This window comes from Sorex araneus, chromosome 4 (genome assembly GCF_027595985.1).
Source record: "Sorex araneus isolate mSorAra2 chromosome 4, mSorAra2.pri, whole genome shotgun sequence".
Lineage (NCBI taxonomy): Eukaryota > Metazoa > Chordata > Mammalia > Eulipotyphla > Soricidae > Sorex > Sorex araneus.
The window spans coordinates 46,553,529-46,572,347 of NC_073305.1; the positions used below are offsets into that span (position 1 = coordinate 46,553,529).

The 18,819-nt window shown below is 59.0% G+C and overlaps 1 protein-coding gene across 3 annotated transcripts in view; it reads left to right on the top strand.

Moving 5' to 3' along the window:
• Positions 1-6,583: 6,583 nt before the first annotated feature.
• Positions 6,584-18,819, top strand: part of SEMA3F (semaphorin 3F) — a 29,081-nt gene continuing 16,845 nt past the window's right edge. The window contains exons 1-2 of one of the 3 annotated variants that reach the window (XM_055135186.1): positions 6,584-6,685; positions 11,375-11,534. In XM_055135186.1, the coding sequence (XP_054991161.1) occupies positions 11,423-11,534 (112 nt within the window). In that variant the 5' untranslated portion in view covers positions 6,584-6,685; positions 11,375-11,422. Of the gene's footprint in view, positions 6,686-7,373; positions 7,591-11,374; positions 11,535-18,819 lie in introns of those variants that run through there. The other 2 variants (XM_004615230.2, XM_055135187.1) reach the window with 2 other exon arrangements.

Consider the following 18,819-nt stretch of genomic DNA (forward strand, 5'->3'; position numbering starts at 1 on the left):
GTTCAAGTCTCAGCACCACATATGTTCCCCTGTGCCCTGCCAGGAGTGATCCCTGATCTCAGAGCCAGAAATAAAACCTGAGCACATCTGAACGTGACCCAAAAACCAAAATAATAATAATAATAGTAATGGCCAGGGAGATAGTTCAAGGGCTAGTGCATATGCTTTGCATGGTGGAGGCCAGATCTGCCCCACTGAACCCTATTGGACATGACCCCCAGTGCCTAGCTGGGAATAGTCTGCCCTCCAGCTAACAGGTGTCCCCAGAAAAAATAAGCCAAAAAAAAAATGAATGATGTAGTATGTTGGGAGAATAAGACATAACTGGAGGGACCAGGGAGATGGCTAATAGGGCTGGAGCACATACATGTTTGTATGTAGAATCCCCAGGCTCAGTCCTTGGCATTACATGGTCCCTTAAACACTACCAGGGAATGACCTCTTCAGCAGTGCCGGGTACCTCCCAAGAGCAGGGGGAAAGAGGGCAGAGGGGAAGTTTGGAATGCTGGGTGGTCAGCTATTACTGAGAAGGTCATACCTAGGCAATGGCCTGAAGGAGGGGAGAGAGAAGCTATGTAGGTATTTAGGGGAAGGGTATCCAGGCAAAGGGAATGGTCATTGCAAAGGCCCTGAGGCGATATGTCTGGCGTGGGAGCGAGGTTGAGGAGGATATGGGAGGATGTGCAAGCAAATGGACAGGAGTCAGAGACATGGAAGGAGACTGGGGGAGCAATGGCCACGAAAGTCATGGCTTTGACTGAATAGGGGCCTCAGAGACCGAGCAAGAAAGAGACATTACCTGGCTCCCCTTTCATTTATTTTTTTGTTTTGTTTTTGGGTCACACTTGGCGATGCTCAGGGATCACTCCTAGTGGTGCTCGGGATGCTGGGGACCGAACCGGGGAGGCCACATGCAAGGCAAAAGCCCTGCCTGCTATACTATCACTCTGGCTTCTGGCTTCCCTTTTACAGTGTATCCCAATCCTGGTTGATTATTAGCAAGAACAGAAGATGGAAGCACCTGTGCTTGTCAGGGGTGAACAGGGTCACCTATAGAGATGGGGGCTGGGTGATGGCTGCAGACCCTCTAACCAGAAATTTGAAAGGGTCACCTGCTCTTTTGCCCATTGTGACCACAAAGCTGTAAGCAGTACTGGTGACCAGACAGAGTTGGGTGAGAGAACAGCCCGACTCTAAGACTTTTCGACCCAAGAAACTGGAAGGATGGAGCTGCTCCAATTGAGTAGGTCAAGGCCAAGGAGTTGCTGGGGTCAGGGTGAGGGGATCCCAGAGAGGGCTTAAGACTAAGAATCATTTCCACACAGATCCTGTCTTCACCCATTGTTAGGCTTGGCTCCCCACCCCTACCTCGGTGGCAGGGGTGGCCCAAGCATGGCTGAGCTGGCATGGACCCCTGACGAAACTCAGAAACTTGGGAGGCCTCTTGGGAAGAGATTTGAGCCAGCTCTCGGGCTAAGACCTGGGCTCCCCTGCAAGACCTGGGCAGGCATAAGTGGCTGAAGAATGGCTTTCTGGCCTCTTGTCTAAACAGGATATGCTCAGGCTGGCCGACGGTCATGGGTCACTTGGAAGTCAGCCAAACTAGGGCCCACTCGACCCTTACCTCCCTCACACTACCACCACCACTACCCCCACCCACACACACTAAACACAGGGGATGAGGTGGTGTGATGGTGTGAAACAACACAAGGATCTCAGAGCCCCCTGTCCCCTCTCTGTTCACCCTAACATGAGAAACACTTGCCAATGGGCCTCGGTGGGACCCAGTAGGAAAAGAAACTAAAGGGCCTGGTCCCAGACAGGATCTAGTGTCTGGATGAAGAGCAGAACCCGTAGGGGCTCATGGAAACTTCTCCTCTAGCCATTAGGATTGGCTCACTGGGAGGTACTATTCCCTAGAGGCTCAAAAGATCTAGAAGGAAATAGAAAGGGCATCAGGCACCAGGGAAGAGCCTGTGCACAGAGGCAGAGATGAATGAGGACCGAGCTCCTGCAAAGCTTGGGGAGGTGGCGGGGTGTGCGGCTGCCCCGTGCTGGGAGAGGGACAGAGCTGCTGGGTGAGGGCGCTGCAAAGGAACGGCAGGGCTCACGCTGGTGTTGGATTCTGGGAAGAGCATTCCTGGTCTAGGGGACAACAGGCCTGGAGGCAGTTTTGGGGATCTGCCAGGGAGGTGGGCTGTTCCAGCTTTTGATCGGCTCAGAGCCAGACCCTGAGGCTGGTCGGGCAGGAAGAGGTTGAGCTAAACCCCATCCTAAGCTTGGGCTTTGGGGTAACTGCTCACTTTTGCCCACCCCTACTTGGTGCTGCCTGAGCTGTCACCCTCCCAGCCCACCTCCTCGCCCCCCTTGCCAAGCTCCCCCCTCTCTGGGATCCAGTTCCGGGTGGGTGGGGGCTGGGCTGGAGAGCAGGCAGCGCCTGGGGCAGGGGAGATGAGAAAACCAGAAAGTGGGGAAACCTGAGCCAGCAACGCTGAGGCTGGGCTGGCCCAGGCTTGCTCTGCCTGTGAGGCCCGGGAAACCGGTCCCCCAGGAGACTGCCTGAGCCCCGCGGCTTGCTGCCTTAGTCCCCACCTTCATCAGGGGGCATGGCGGGGCTCGGCTCTCAAAATCCCATAGGATGCAGAGGTCAGAAGAGCAGTGTCTCAAAGTTATCTTTTGAGCTGGCATCCCTCTCTCAGCCTGATCACTGGACAGAGGTGAAGCGGTGGACAGCTAGAGAGTGACAGAGAGCAGGGTTTTGGGGCCACACTGCTGTCCCTCACACCCCCCACGCACAGCCTGCAAGAGCCAGAGGGAAAGAAACATCAAGAGCACTGCCAGAGACAGGCTGGCCCGGTGTGGGGCTGGGGCTGCTTCCAGCATATTCATCCAGGGTCTTGGCCAGGACACAGGGGGCCCCTCCTTCCTGACTATCACCGTATGTTGGACTTTGGGGTCTCTCTGAAGCTCTGAAAGATGGAGCCACGCACCCAGGCACCAGCCCAAGATTTCACTGTCAGGATGTCACTCAAGGGCTTGTCTTTTAGGTGCTCAGAACCCCTCTGGGAACGGAGATGAGGCTGCCTGGGGAGGGCACCCAGAGGCAGGGTCTGTGGGGGAAACAGACCTGGGTCTGACCATTCTTTCCCCAGGGTGCTTTGCACCAAGGAGGCAGCAGGCCATCTGGAGCAGAGGCTGCCTGAGACCCAGCAGGGATGGAGCCCCATGGCATTTTGGGGACAGGGAGGGCACACCAGCTGAGCTCACACAGGGCTTCCTCCTGGCTCTGCGCTCAGGGAGTACTTCTGGCAAGGCTTGGGTGGGCAGGTGTTGGGGTAACCATACTTGGTGCTGGGAGTCGACAGCCATACAATGTGCAAGGCAAGCCCCCTACCTATTGCTCCAGCCCCGGACTTCGTGTCTTTGCAGGGGAAGATGGAAGACTCAGGGCCGCCAGGAGTACTGGGGGCTGGTAGACAGGCCAGAGGAGCCTGGAAATAGAGTAGGCCTGGGAGCCAGCTCTCTGGGCTCTTGGCTGCGTTCCCTGTTGCATCTAGCACTATGGGGATTTACTCTCTTATTCATTCAATAAAGATTTACTGAGCTCCGTAAGCATCCCGTGAGCCTCCTGCACTTCTAGCCAGTGCCCAGCACCCCCTGTCTGGGGTGCCCACTCTCAGCTCCACGTGGACACTGTGGCCTGGCCCTTCCCTCTGACTCTTCTACAGAAGGGATGCTGGTCTGGACGTGACAGTTCTCAGCTCACCGCTCACTCTCCTCTTCCCCCTCCGTGCAATGGGGACAGAGGGTGTGCGTCTTTGCACGATTGTGAAATGCCTGGTAGTGACTAATCATCAATCCTGCGGCTATGCCAGGCACCCGACCCAGCATCCAGGACATCTAGGAATGACCCTAGTTTCAAGGGGGTTAGTTATTTTTGTTTGGTTTTGGTTTCTTCAAATTTGATGGGGGAGACATAGTGGTGCTCATGGACTACTCCTGACTCAGTGCTCAGCGGTCTCTCATGTACTGAGAATTGTAACTGGCAGTAGCTGGGGACCTTACACAGTAGCAGGGATGGGTCTAGGACTCGTGCATGAAAAGTATGTGCTCCTCACCAAATTAGATGGAAACATAACATAGGAGCTAAGTGAGAGCAGTAAACACAACATTAACATAGAAGGCTCAACTAGCAACAACAATTTAGGAACCCTCAGACAAGGACTTCATGAATTCATAGTGAGATATAACAATTTTCACAAATTTTCTTTTACTGAAGTACTTTTCAATACCTTCATTAGCCATTTAGCTGTAACAAGCAATATAAAATAAATTATTTTGTGCCTACTAAGAGGGAAAGATTGAGGGGTGGCTGGGGCAGGAGCAATAGCACAGCAGGTAGGGCATTTGCCTTGCATGCAGCCAACCCGGGTTCGAATCCCAACATCTCATATAGTCCCCTGAGCACTGCTAGGAGTAATTCCTGAGCGCAGAGCCAGGAGTAACCCCTGTGCATCACCGTATGTGACCCAAAAAGCAAAAAAATAAAAGTGGGGATGGTTGGGAAAATGGAGACAATGGTGGAAGGTAGGTTACACTGGTGTTGGGATTGGTGTTGGTATATTGAATGCCTGTAACAAATGCATCATAAACAACCTTGTAAACTATGGTTTTTAAGTAAAGAATAAAAAAATGACAAAAAAATTAGGTCTATAGGATTTTATAAACTAAGAAAGAAAGAATGTGCTTCTGCCCTTTGAGTCATCTCCCTGGTCATCAAAGGGTCTTTGGACTCCTGAAATTGAACGCAAAATTGAGGGAAGTCAGGCATTATTTTTCTCAGTAATTATACCTAATAACATGTATGATGCCTCGAAATTCTCAGCCCAAGGCTGGAGAGATGGTACAGGTGCTAAGTGCTTTGCCTACATCTCACCTCAATACAATTCCAAGCAATGACCCCCAAACACAGAACCAAGAGTAGCTCCTAGACTCCAACACTTCTTGTTGTAATCCCCTGACCCTGTCTAACCCCCAAATCTACAAAATTCTCAGTTTTCTGAGATCTAGGCTTGGGTGCACTATGAATTATTGCTGTGATGACAATAGCTTTAATTCTATTGATTATTCAGCCTCCTCAAATTGTTTAGAACAGAACTGGCATTTTGCTGGGTGTAGTCAGGCTCTGCTCTGATTCTCTTCCCCTTCCCTGTCTCCTTCCCCCATCCTCTGACAGGGAAGAAAAGACAGAGGGCCTCTGGGGGCTGGGCCTATTCCATGTGTCTTCGTGGAGCTCTATGGGCAAATCGATGGAGCGTCTTTCCTACCCAACCCAGCACCCAGGCAAGCCCTGAAAGTTCTGCTTTAGTGACCGTCTGGGTTATGGGGTTTGAGGTAGTGACAGAGGCGGCTGAGTTATGAGGAGACTGTAGGTCTCGGGTAGAGTGGTGGAAAGGCAGATACTGGAGCCTTCGTGATATTGGTCTACCATGCGCTGGTGATGACAGGAAGCTCAGGAGTGATGTAGTACAGAGGAGGGGGGTGGAGAGGGAGGATTTTCCCTATTTCAAGTGAGTTGTGATGGAGAGGAGCTGTCACTCCAGGCTGATGGCTCTTCACTGCAAATGCCTAGTTTTTGCTTGGCCACTGTGCTCCACATGAGTCAGGACACAGGATCCCCAACATGCTTACATCGAAGAAACCACCCACTAGTTGGCCAGCCCACTGACAGATGACTGGGGAGGTGCAATTCTGTTAGCCAGGAAGAGGGGAGGGAGAGAAGGAAGAAAGGAAAGAGGAGGGGGCTGGAGAGATAGTACAGCAAACAGGGTGTTTGCCTTGCCCACAGCTGACCTGGGTTTGATCCCGGCACCCCATATGGTCCCTGAGCACTGCCAGGAGTACTTTCTAAGTGCAGAGCCAGGAGTAACACATGGGGTGTGGCTGAAACCACTCCTCACCCCCCAAAAAAAGAAGGGAGAGAGAAAGGAAGAGGAAGAAAAGGAGGAGAGGGGGTTGGGAAAGAGTGGTGGAAAAAGGAGGAAGAAAGGAAGATAGGGAGACAGAGGAGTAAGAGAGGGAGGACAGGAAGGGAGAGGGGAAAGAGAGAGAGGGAAGAGGGAGATGAGATAGGAGAGAAGAGCAGGAAGGGGAGGGGTTGGTGGGGGGAGAGAAAAGAGCCAAGTCCTTTGGGACCTCAGAGGAATGCTGGAGTGGGGGGCAGGGCCAAGAGATCCTGACTGGCCAGCGGGGGCCTTGGGGATTGGGTTGAGTGGCAGGTGCCTTCGTGGGGTCAAGGTGGACGTTTAACTCAGTTGCTTTGCTCTGGGCTCATAAGAGGCCATTTAGTAAATGTCTCTTTTAGAAGCAGAGGCCAGCCTATTGGTTTCTCTGAGGTATGGAGCTACAGTCGGTGGCTCTCTGGGGATGCTGGCTTGAAATAAGGCTGGCGGTTGAGGAGATCACGGGAAGTTGATTGGCTGGACAGAATGGTGAGGCTGGGCTGCGGAGACCTGGCTTGGGTTGGAGGCAGCGGACAGGTCCAGCGGTGCCGGCCGTCCCAGGGGCTGCACCGCCACCTGCTGAGCGGCTAGGGCAGTCCTGGATCCCGCGCTGCGGGGTTCACGCGCGGGGCCAGGCGCCTCCAGCAGCGCGTGAAAGGAGGGACACGACAGGGGGTGCGCAGGTGAGCGCAGGCTCGTTGCTCCCCGGCGCGCCTGCCCTTCCCGCCAGGGAGTTGAGTGCCCGGGTAAACACCAGGCGCGGTGTGCGCGGTGTATCCACGGAGAGACAAAGCCGGGGCGGGGCGGGGGCGCCGCCCGCAACGCCGGGCGGGGGCGCAGGGTGCAGAGTAGCCTCCCCCGGCGCGGGCTGTCCCACAGCCCGGGAGCCCCGCGCCCCGCGCCGTGGACAGGTGGAGCGAGGGCGGGGCGGTGGCCGAGCGGGTCCCGCCCCGGGGGTGGGGCCGGGCGGGGCGGGCGGGGCGGGGCCGCGCTATGCAAATGTCGCCCACGGGCGGCCAATTGCGGGCGCTCCCCGCGCGGCTCCCAGCGCCCCGTCCCGCCGGCGGCCGCGAGACCCGAGCGATCGAGCGAGCGGGCGGCCGCGGTCCGGCGAGTCCGAGCGCAGCGCCGCGCCGCGCAGGGCCAGGGCGCGCCTGGAGGAGCGGCACAGCCCCGCGCGGCCGCCCGGCCCGCTCCAGCAGGCAGCCGAGCTCCGCGCCATCGGGCCGAGGCGAGCGCAGCTCTCGGGAGCCGAGCGCGCGCCGTCGCCCGCACCGCGCGCCGGGGAATGCGCCCTCGGCGCGCCGGCCAGGGGGCGCCCGCAGCCCACCCGGGGGGAGGCGGCCCCAAGCGCCCCTGAACCTTCCCATGGCCCGGGCGAGGGCCCGGGGCCTCGGCTGCTAACGCGCTCGAAGCCCGCGGAACCGGGGAAGCCGGGGCCGCGGCGCCCACCCCGGCTCAGGCGCAGCGGCGAGAGGGCGCGGGCAGGGCCATGGCCCCGGGGGGCCGCTAGCGCGGGTCGGCCCGACCCGGAGCCGCCGTGCAGTCGCCGCCGCCCGGGCGCCCAGGCCCCGTCGCCGCGGAAGAGGTGAGTGCGGCGGGAACCGGGCGCGAGCGGGCCGGCGGCCGGGCCACCCCGCGATCCCTCGGGGAAGACCCGCGGCACTGCAACTCTGCGGAAGTGTCGGGGGCGCGGGGAGCCGGGGGGCTGCTCGCGGACGCAGAGGCCAGCGCACCGGAGTGGGCACTGTACCTGTTCCAGCGGCTCCGGGGCGACACGCGGGCTTGACTGTCTGATGTGACCTGCGTGGTCAGCAGTGTGCAAAGCAACTTTTTCCCTTAAGGGTTTGAGTGGGTGTTTCCAGACACCCCCCACCCCACGTTCCGAAGCTGGAGCTCCGGTCCGTCTTCTCACGCAGCGCTCTCTCCCACTAACGCCTCGGGCAGCACTCTTCCCAGGGGTAGGTGCGCCTGCTCTGCCTCAGTGTCCCTCCACGTGGAGGCTCTCCTAGATCAACAGGGCTGGAAGATTGCAATGTTGCAGTCCCCCCCGCCCCCCTGCTCCCCACTCTGTGCTAGCCCCCCTGGCTCCAGGGCCAGCTTAGGACTGCTTCTCCAGCAGGGTGCCTTGTTTGGGTTAGGGGCCCAGCCTACGTGGGGTGGACCGTGAGCTGGCACCGACCTGGGGCAGGCTGGGGCTCCGTGGGTGGTGCTGGCAGGGATCCTCAGGGCTTGATGAGCTCCCCTAGAGCAGGAAGGACCCAGGAGTGTCAAGGTGGCTCAGGAATGAGGCCGGGCTGGCAGGAGGGGTCAGCCCGAGCTCCGGAGGAGCCACAGAGGGCTGGCTGGCTGAATAACTTCTCTAATTCTTGACATAACTGTGCTGCTCATACCAGTCCAGGAACACCAGGGAGAGGGAGGTGAGCTGAGCTGAGGCACTCCTGAGTCCTCCAGGAGCTGAGCCAGGGATTGGGGGGGGGGAGCTCCCTCCTCCCGAATTAACCCTGCTGGTCTCCGCAGCCCCTCTCCTGTGCACAGAGGGAAAACTGCACAGGGGAGGTGGAGCAGCGGGCCCTGCTGGGGGCTCTGACCCCTGCAGGGAGGTGGGATGGAGTGGGACCTTTCCCCAGTCTGCACAGGGAGTGTGCCTGGAGCAGTGTGCTGTGAGGGGTGTGGGGGAACGAAGGGGGGTGCACGGGGGGGGGGGCCCACCGCCCACCCTGTGCTTCCTTCTGTACCTTCCTTCCCCTTCCTTCCGAGGAGCCAGGCCCAGCAGTGCGGGGTGCTGGTGGTGGGAGAGAGGGCCCCAGCCCTGCCCTAGTGGGCAGACCTTGAAGGGGAGAATGGAGCCAAGCCCAAGTGACCTTGACTGGGAAACCCCCACCACAAAAGGGAGGTTTTCAATCCCAGCTCTGCGTCCTGGTCCATGGGGTGTTCGGGGAGGGGGGCAGCCAGGAGCGAGGAAGGAGCGGGTGGGGGGGTACGGAGTTGGGGGCATCAGTGGGGGGTCTGGGTAGGGACTGAATGCCTCTCCATCATCTCTTTCTCATCCCTTTCCGGGCTCCCCCAGCGCCTGCCCCTGCCTCGCAGCCTTCCTCCTAGCCTTGCAGGCTGTCCTCCCGCCACCCCAGCCCCCCACTCCAAGCCTAAAAGGTCTGGATCAGGCTGGACAATCGGACCACCTAGCCCCCTGCTCCGTGCCCAGGTGCCGCCAGACCCCCTCCGCTGGCCGCCCCTTCCCTGTACCCCTTGCCAGCCCCAGCTCCTCGTTTCTTTGTTCCAGCGACTCTCCTCCGTCCCTCCCTTTCTCCTCCCTCTCTCCTCCCTCCCGCCTGCCTCCCTCCCTTGCTCCCTCCCGGCAGCCTTCTTTCCTCCTCCTCTCCTTCCTGGTGGGCTCCCAGGTGGCGGTGGCAGTAGCAGAGGCTGTTCCTTCTCTGTCCACCCACCGGGACTCTGCTCCACTGGGGGTTTCTTTGGGACTGGGGCTGAGTAGAAGGCATTTAGGGCCTGGCAGAGGGGAAGTGAGTTTAGAAACATCTTTCTCTCCCCCTTTCCTCCTCTTCCTTATCCCTCTCTCCATCCACCTCCTTGCTGCTAAAGAGGGGGGCTGAACTTGGGCATGAGGCTCCAACTGACTTGAACATCATCCCCCCCATCACCCCTCCAGAGGGCCAGAGCATAGTGGGCGGTCTCTGCAGGGGACTGTGGGACAAAGCCCTGCTACTCTCCTGGACACCTTGGAATACTCGGGTGTTGTGGCTGGTGACTCCGACCGGTCACCCTGCAGATGGATGCAGGAGAAATGAGGTCACAGGGAGGAGAAATGGGGAGGTGAGTCAGTCTGAGCCCCCTGACACGCAGCATCACGGCTCTCCAGGGGACCTACCTGGGTGGCGTCTTACCCTCCCCAAGCCAGGACCCTGTCACCCTACTTCCTGGAGCCCCACCCCACACACACATGCAGGTCAAGTTCTTGAGCAAACACATGCTCTGAGGGTGTGTGTGCGGGCCTGCGAGTGTGGACGTGTGTGGAGTCACCACTGTCAGTGGGGCCTTCCTGGTGCACCTCAGGGTGCCGAGGGTGCGGGGAGCATTAATCAGCCAGCATTAGCTTTGTGCCCCACCAGACTGAGGGGAGCGCTGGTTCTGTGTGTCCCCTCCCCCTGCCAGGCTCCCCAGGAGGGAGCGTCTTCGGCGGGGGATCTTGAAGGAACCAGAGATGGATCAGGCACAGAGAGTGTTCCCAGCATGGGGAGCTGCACCCCATCAGGAACCCCTGGGTGGGGGTGTGGCCTCAGGGGGTGAGGGGACCCGGGCTTGGCCTCGGCGTGTGTCAGCCACAGCAAGGGACTAGCCCCAAACAGTACCCCTCACCCCCTCCCGAGGAGGCTCCTCAGCTGGCCTGCCTCTCCATCCTGGGGAAAAGGGGGTGATTAGGGGATATCATCGTTCCTGAGGCCCCCACCCTCCTGATGTTGTTGGGGGGGGAGTTGGCGCCAGGTTTTGCCGGGAGGGAGCAATATGTTCTGACAACTGGTGCTGGGCTGCGTTTACCCAACAGCCAGCCTGCCTGGGGAGACAATATTTGAAAAACATAGCACTGAAAGTTGGACCTGCCGTGGAGGTGCGTGGGATTTCTGCTGGGGCCACTGCGGCTGCCTCAGCCCCTGCCCGTGCCCCCTGGCCCTCCTCACTCCCCTTCTTCGCCCTCTAGAGGCGGAGAATGGCAGCTTGTCCGGGCAGGAAGTCCTGCCATTTGTCTTACTTGGATCCTTCCTGCTTTGATTTCCGGAAAAGCTTTCCTTTACACTCCTTTCTTTGCTGTCTCTAGTCTGCCCTGGGCTGTCTGTGCATGTCGTACTCATCCACTACTCTCTTCCATGCCCTGCACCCCAGTCTGACGACTGGGGTTCCCCTGTTTGTGGAGGGGAAGTTTGACGAAAGCAGACAGGCTTGGGCCCATCTCTCCCTCCCTTGTCATGAGGGAAGGAAGGAACAGTCCCCAGACCGTGCGGGGAGGTGCAGAGGGACGTGCCTGCTGAGGCCTGGAGGAGGGCACTAGTTCACCTGCTTGCGCTGCGCTCCCGAGACTCAGGGTGCTGCGGACAGAGAAGGAGTGAGCCTCCAGGGCTCCTGCGAGCTGCGGGAACCTCTGGCTGCTGGCTCTTCAGGCCCATGGATTGCACCTCCCAGCCCCAGGCAGGCATGGGAAAGTGTATGAGGCCCGTCCATGGGGCATTCTTAACCCCAGGCTGAGGATGGGAGCAAGAGATACCCAGCCTGCCTTCAGCACCGGGGGTCCAGAGCAGGGGCGGCAGGAAGGCAGGATGGCCTCTTCCGCTTCACACTGGAATCTTGGTTTCCTCTCCCAGGTGTCCAGACAGCGGATCCTGCCCTCTGGGCCCCAGGCCCCTGCCACAATGCCTGCTGCTGGCCTCCTCCTCTGGGCTTCCCTGCTGACCGGAGCCTGGCCAGCCACCTCCCTCCAGGATCACCTCCTGGCCACACCTCGTGTACGGCTCTCATTCAAAGGTAAGTGACTGCTTTCTTGCCTGCTTTCTTTTTTTTTGCTTTCTGGGTCACACCCGGTGATGCACAGGGGTTACTCCTAGCTCTGCACTCAGGAATTACTCCTGGCAGTGCTCAGAGGACCATATGGGATGCTGGGAATCAAACCTGGGTTGGCTGCGTGCAAGGCAAACACCCTACCCACTGTGCTATCACTCCAGCCTCTCCCCCTCCCCCCGCGTCATTTTCTGTTCACAGCATTTGGGCCTGTAGTCCAGGAGAGAGAAGAGAGGTCAGGCAGAGAGCGGGACAGATAACTCTTGCAGGCACTTGGACAGGCTTGGCTGTTGGGCGAGGAGGGAGGGACAAGAGAGGCTGGGAAAGGCTGAAGTTGAGACTGACGAGCTCCACGGCACACCCCCGACTCTGGGCCTTCTAGAGTTCGAGCAGGGGTCTGGGCCTGGGAATCTCGGGACCTAAGTGCTTTGTGTGGCCTCTGGGAGACTGAGGGGTGTGAAGGCCCTTCCTGCTCTGGGTCTGCTCCTGCCACAGTGCCAGGGTGCAGGTACAGGGCAGGCACAGGTGCCACAGGAAGCTGCAGGAGTAAGGTCTGCTTTGGGGGTAAATCGTAGGGAGGGGTTAGTATCTCTTGATGTGAGGGGCTGGGGGGATTGGGGAGTGAGCTGCTGGTTTTGAGTGGGGGGAGAGTGAGAGTATGTGTGTGTGTCTCTGTCTGTGTCCCACTTTAATATGAGAACTTTGCAAGCTTTGTGAGAGGCCTGAACTCACCAGTGAGCTTACTGCCTTGGAAGTCACCAGAGGGTGTTAGTAATGGGTTGGGGACCTGAACACTGAGGAACTAGCCCCCTCATACTGTCATCTTGACCCTAACCCACACAGGACACACCCAGGTATATGGGTGGCTAGAGAGAGAGAGAGAGAGAGAGAGAGAGAGAGAGAGAGAGCAGGCGTGTGCCCTTGCATAAGGAAGAGTCGACCCCCTGGCTGGGGTGAGGCACAGCTGTGGGTCCTGTGCCGTGGGGAAGGAGGGGGGAGGCGGGAGGTGCAGGGCTGCTGCGTGCTCAGCCTAACCTCTGCTGGCCAGAGTTTACTTTGTCCAGCCGCCTGCCTTGGGTGGAGTGGGCTCTGCCCTGACTGGCCAGATTTCCGGGCACACACATTGGGGTGGAAGACTGTGCTGACCTTCCTTTCCTCAGGCTTGGCTGAGGCCCAGACTCCCCCCCAGCCCCTGTTCTCATGACCCCTGGCAGAGCCCCTCTCCTGGCCTCATCTCACCTCCGAGCTTGATGGAAGTCAGGGCTGGGTTTCTGAGCCTGTGTCTGGAAGGAGTCCTGGACAGGGCCTGCTATGGCCAGTTTGTGTTGTAAAAGCTCACCCTGCCCTTTAGCTGGAGTTATTTATTGTGCCGATGCCCCTGCCCTTCGCTGCTGGGACTCCTCAGAGGAGCCAATTAAATCTTGAAGGGGCTGGTCCTTCCTCTTACACTGTCCACGGTGCCCCCCGCCTGCCCCAGACCTGGAGCCCAGTCATTCCCTCTGGGAGTTATTTTTGTCAGCGCCCTGGGTATCCATGAGGGGAAGTGGGAGGGATGAGGTGTGAGTGCGGAGGTCCTTTGAAGCCTCAGACCTCCAGGGCTTTGTTCCCTTTTCCAGAGTGAGAAACCGAGGCTGGGGCCCACGCAGAGCCAAGGTCAGGTAGGAGGCAGAGGAGAGGCCAGAAATAGAGCCCAGAGTCCCGGGCCGGTGTGTGCCCGACGCCCACGGCAGTCAGGTTGATTCCTCTTGAGCTCAGAAGCCGACACCCACCGTGACTAAAAACCCAGCTTGCTGGCAGGCAGCCCGTGGCGCTAATGGGTGCGGCCACCAAGCTCTGCCTGTGCCCGCACCCCAGCGGGTCACCCTGTTCGCACTGACCTTTTCTGTTTCCCACTTGATCTCATCGCCTCATTTTTACACTGCAATTTCCCTTTAGTTTAGCAGGTTCTTGAGAACCTGTGGGGCCCTCCCGTGGGGGCTCTGCACCAAGTAGGATGGACTGAGTGTTCCTAGTCACACTGGCTAAAAGACTGACAACCCTGGAGCCAGGGAGATGCTCTAAAAGGCAGCTGACCCGGGTTTGGTCCCCAGCATCCCATATGGTCCTCCGAGGAAGACTGCCAGGAGTGATCTCTGAGTGCAGCCAGGAAGAACTCTGAGCATTGCCAGGTATGGCCCCAAAACACACAAACAAAACCCCAAACCACCCGAGATAGCTCAGTAGTCTGGAGTCGGAGGCCCACGTTCAATCCTCGGCACCAGTGTTTCCTGGGGTACTGCCAGGAGTGACCACCAAGCCACCAAGTGCCAGGTATGCTCCCCTTCAAAAGAAACAACAAAAAACAACCAATGGACTCCCAGCTGACCAGTGCCAGCACTTAGTACTATGTCCCAGGCCCTGAGTGTGTTCCTCTGCTGGGTGGTCTCAGTCAGGTCGGTGGAAGTGACCCTGGGTGAGGAGTGGACATGAGACCAGACTAGGTCCCACAGCCCAGGGACTGAAGGAAGGGGCATCTCCGTTGGTGCACACGAGGGCCTCCCTGAAGATTGCTTTCTGCTAATACTGGGGTCCCTGGGCGCGTGCCTTAATTTCTTCGTCTGTGCCGTGGATGACTGTAGCAGCTGACCCTTCAGTTCTCAGAACTTAGCCTCCCCTGCCCCAGGTCAAGCTGCTGTTGGGAGGTGCTAGTTCCTGTCTGATTGGGCTAGAGGGTCTGGCCTGAGGGGCCACGCTGCCCAGGGCAGATAAAGGAACAAAGGCAGGAACTGGGCCAGGCCTGGGCTTGCTGCCTGCCCATCCGCCTGGGCACCCCAGCCAGGCATAAAGCCAACAGGGGTAAGGGAAAAGGTGCCAGGGGTTCCTCGGACCCTTCCCTGAGCTTCTATCAGCAGCTCACCAGGATTAAGCAGAGGTGAGGGGCCAGGTGAGGAAGCTTTTCTGGAGTGGTGGCATGGAGTGGTGGGGCATTTTTTCAGGGCTGGCTCCAGAGCCCATAGATTCTTCTTTCTGTTTTCTTTTTTTTTTTTTTTTTTGGTGGGGGCATACTTGGCAGTGTCCTGGGGTTACTCCTGTCTCCGCACTCAGGAATTACTCCTGGTGGTGCTTGGGTGACCATATGGGATTGAACCTGGGTCGGCCTCATGCAAGACGAGCCCCTGACCGGCTGTACTATCACTTCAGCCCCATGAGCCTTGAGGCTAGATTCTTGAGGTAGGGAGCCTGTGCCCTTTCCTTACCTGACCTGGAGCTGCCTCAGCCCCAGGCACTGGCCAGGTCTGGAAGGAAAACTTTGCCCCACCCCCAGAAGCCCTAAGCTCTGGGGCATCCCCTCTGGCTGCAGCAGGCAGGGTCTGAGGACCTCGCCAAGTCCTTTGTTCTGTTCGCTGGGGGAATGTTTACTTTTTCCCAGGAAGCCGCCCCCACTATATACACTGCTGCCTGGACCGACTCTGGCCGTGACCTGGGGGACGGAGGCCTTGAGAGGTGTAGGGTGAGAGAACGGATCTTGTGATGACATGAGGTGACTGGGCTCCTGGGGAGATGGGGCAGGTCACCTTGCCAGGAGAGACCAGTGAAGATGAAGTGGCAGATGTTGGGGCCAGAGAGCTAGCTAGTATAGCAGTTTGGGCATTTGCCTTGCAGGCGACTGACCCAGGTTCCATCCTCCGCGTCCTATGTGATGCCCCCGAGGAGTGATTCCCAGATGCAGAACCCTGAGCATCGCCGCATGTGGCCCAAAAATGAAAATGGCAGACGTGCCTGTGAGGAAGCCAAGCAGTGGCCCCTCTGGGTCCTGAGATGGGTTCTCCCTTAGATTCCTAGGGAGGCGGGGGCGGGGGGAGGGCAGACCTGAGGGCCCCGGACACCCAGGAGCAGCCTGGTCCAAGACTTGGAAATGCGGGCATGGGGCTGGGCGAGGCTTCCAGAACACTGTGTGCCAGCCTTCCCGGACTCATGGCCCAGGGGATGCCTGGCCGGCGCCGGGCTGCCTGCTTGGGCCCTCCTGTCTGCTGAAGCAGAAGCTCTAGGGATGGGTGTCCATGTAGCCCCTGGCCAGTGCCCCCGCCCTGCCACTGCGCAGGCTCCAGAGAGGAAAGGGCTGCCTGCTTGTTTCCCCCTCTCTGACTTCAGCCTCTTGCTCAGTGGGGACCTTGCTCTGCAGGACCAGGGTGAATGGGCCAGTGCTGGTCACTGCTCCCCACCCACACTCGGCCCAGCCTCTGAGCATCGGACCTAGTGGCCAGCATTCCCGCTGGCAGGTAGCGCCGAAGAACCCAAGTCCTGGGTCTCTGGGTTAGGAACTCATAAGATTGGAGGTTTAGGGGGGCCTCAGTCTGAGTCCCCTGAAGGGGGACTGCGGGTAAATGTGGGTGGGGGTGGGAATGTCACTGGCAGGCTCCACTTCTCGGAGTCAGGGTGGGGGAGGTAGAGGGCCCCCTGGCCCCCCGATGTACTGGCCCGCTTGGAGCTTCAGACTGCAGAGGAGGGAGGAGGGGAGCAAGTGGGTGGGTCCCTGGAGCTTAGAGACAGGGTGGGCAGGGTCAGGTGGGGTTGGAAGCAAACCGAGGAGGGTGGGGTATTCCAGGCCAAGGCAGGAAGACCTAAGTGTGAACTTGAGCCCAGATGCCTACATTTGGGAGCTCGGTTTTCCTGGAAATGGGGAACTACCTCCCTCCTGACAGGGACTTGGATGTGGCCAGTGGGAGGGCCTGGGACAGGGTGTCCCTTCATCCGCTCACCAGGAAGCAGTTCCGCTGAGAACCTGCCTGAGGCCCAGCCAGGTCCAGCTGAGCTGTGAAGGGGACCGCCACCGACGGCCTCAGCAGCGCAGGCCTTGTCTCGGCTCCCTGGCACCATGCCCGCCCCTCCCTCCCTGGCTCCAGCTTCCCTTGGCACTGAGCGAGGAGCTGGTGCATGCTCAAGGAGTAAATCATGTTCCTTGGCAGCCCCCGCTGCTTCGTAATCGTAAAGAATTTAAAGAGAAACCGCCAGATAAAAACCTTACCCCAGCCCTTACGGGCATCTCACCCCATGGCCAGGGGGTAGGGTCCTGGGAGTGGGCCCCTGGCTGTCTACCCGTGTGGAACACTGGAGGGTGGGGGCAGAGGGGTATGCAGAGCTGTGGGTACCTGGCTCCTGCTGGGAAGAGACCTCCTGCTCCTCCCTAGGGCGGTGAGGGGCTTGCCATTTGGCAAAGGCAGGGGTGGCAAGGCTGGTCCTGTGGGCCGACAAAGTCCTGGGTATCTTCCCTTTGCAGGTGAGCCTTGTTGGCCCCAGGTTCCTGCCACCGTACGGGGGTAGCAGCATCTTCCCCCACCCGCCCCCGGCCTTGCTTGCAATCTGACCAGGGTCAGTCTTGGGCAGTGAGCCCCTGTCCGCCTGGGCTGTAAAACGGGTCAGAGGGGCGCTGACCTTATTGGGCAGTGGGAGGGTTCACTTTGTGGCCTGGCCCCTGTGAAGGACATCTGGACAGGGGGTCAAGGGGCTGGACAGGTGAGGTAAACTCTGGGCAAAGGGTTTGGTTTGTGTTGTTTTGGGGAGGTCCACACCAGCTGTTGCCAGAGGCTACTCCTCGGTCAGTGCTCGGAGATATGTGTGGTGCTCTGGGGACCATCTGTGGTTCCAGCGATCAAACCCGATTTGTTCCTGGACAAAGTGTTTGAAAAGGACTGGAGGAGGGACCCTGAGCCCCACAGGTAGAGTTGAGTCAGGAGGAGGATTTGACCATAGGCATCCAGTTGGCCTCTTGGAGGAGGCTGCGTTTCAAGTGATGGAGGGGAGAGGCAGGCCAGAGGAGGTGTACAGTGAGAGGGCAGGAGGGATTCGGACAGTACAGTGGGTAAGGTGTGTGTGCCCGGCATGCAGCTGACCCTGGTTCAAACCTGACCCCACCAGGAGTGAGGTTTGAGCACTGCTGGTGGAGCCCCAAACCAGATAAAGCAAGCAAGGGAGGATCCAGAGAGATGACTGTACAGTGGACAGGGCACTTGCCTTGCACACAGCTGACCTGGGCTTGATCCCTAGCGTCCGTGTGGTCCCCTGAGCACCGCTAGTAGTGATTTCTGAGTGCAGAGCCAGGTGTAAACTCTGAGCACTGCCAGGCGTGACTCCAAAACAAAAGAAGAGGGCATGAGTTTTCTGCTAGCGTGTGGCATTTGTATTTTCTTTTTGTAGTTTGAACTGTTTGGTAGGGGGCACACCTGGAGGTGCAAGCGGGGGCTACTCCTGGCTTGCTCCTGGTGGTGCTTAGCGGGGAATCCCATGATGCTAAGGATCAAGTCCAGCTTGCCTTCCCCAAGCATGCACTCCAGCCCTTGGAGCCATCTCCCTGGCCTTTATGTGCTTTTCCTCACAGCCAAAGTACCAAATACATTATTGTAGTTGTCAGCGATAGAGGTGCATTGGGGGAGGGGGCCTTGAGGAGAGCTCTCTGTGCACCCCAGAAGAGCTCCCCAGTCTGGCCTGGCCCTGGTTAGCACAGTGGCCTTTCCTCCAGCATTGGTCTGACGTCCTCGAGTAGTGCCCAGCCCAGGGCTGCTCACTTGGGCATCTCCATGACTGGGCCGAGAGCATATGCTTGCCAGGCCTGGCCCAGTGCTGGCCTGGGAATCCGAGCCCTGCCTCTAGGGAGCCCTTGGAGCTTTGGAAAAGCAGAAAAGATTCCTGCTGCATTTTTCTTAGAAATAGCAAGGGGGCCCTTGCCAGAGGCCTGGACGCCAGAAGGCTCCAGTCTAAATCCCCAGCTCTGCTCACGTGGGTGCCGTGGAGCTTGGCAGCCCTGCAGCCCCCTTGTCCCCGCACCCACCGGGGTGGCTGAGCAGCCCTGGGGAGAGGGTGGAGGCCTCTGGAGCTCCAGCCTCTGACCCCGGGCCCCCACACAGCCGGGCGCAGGGCCTGGGAGGGCTGGTGCAGAAGAGGCGGAGAGGTTCTTGAGCCTGCAGCTTCTTACCCGGGCTGCAGGCGCATGCATGCCCGCTCTCTGGAACCTCTCTCAGGGTAGGGGACGGCCCACAGTGGGGACCAGGAAGGCCTATGAGGTGTGAGGCCCAGGTCCCCCTCCCCCATTTTTTTTCCTTCCTTCCTTCCTTCCCCCTTGCCTCCACCCCGCCCATCACCTCCTTCCTACTGGGATGTGTTCTTTCCTTTGCGGCCCACATGCCCAGCCAAGAGTCCTGCTTCTTCCCCCTGGGGGCTGGCGCTGGCCCTTCAGCCCCTCCCTGCAAAGGGCAGGTCCCTGTACTGCCCGTGAGTC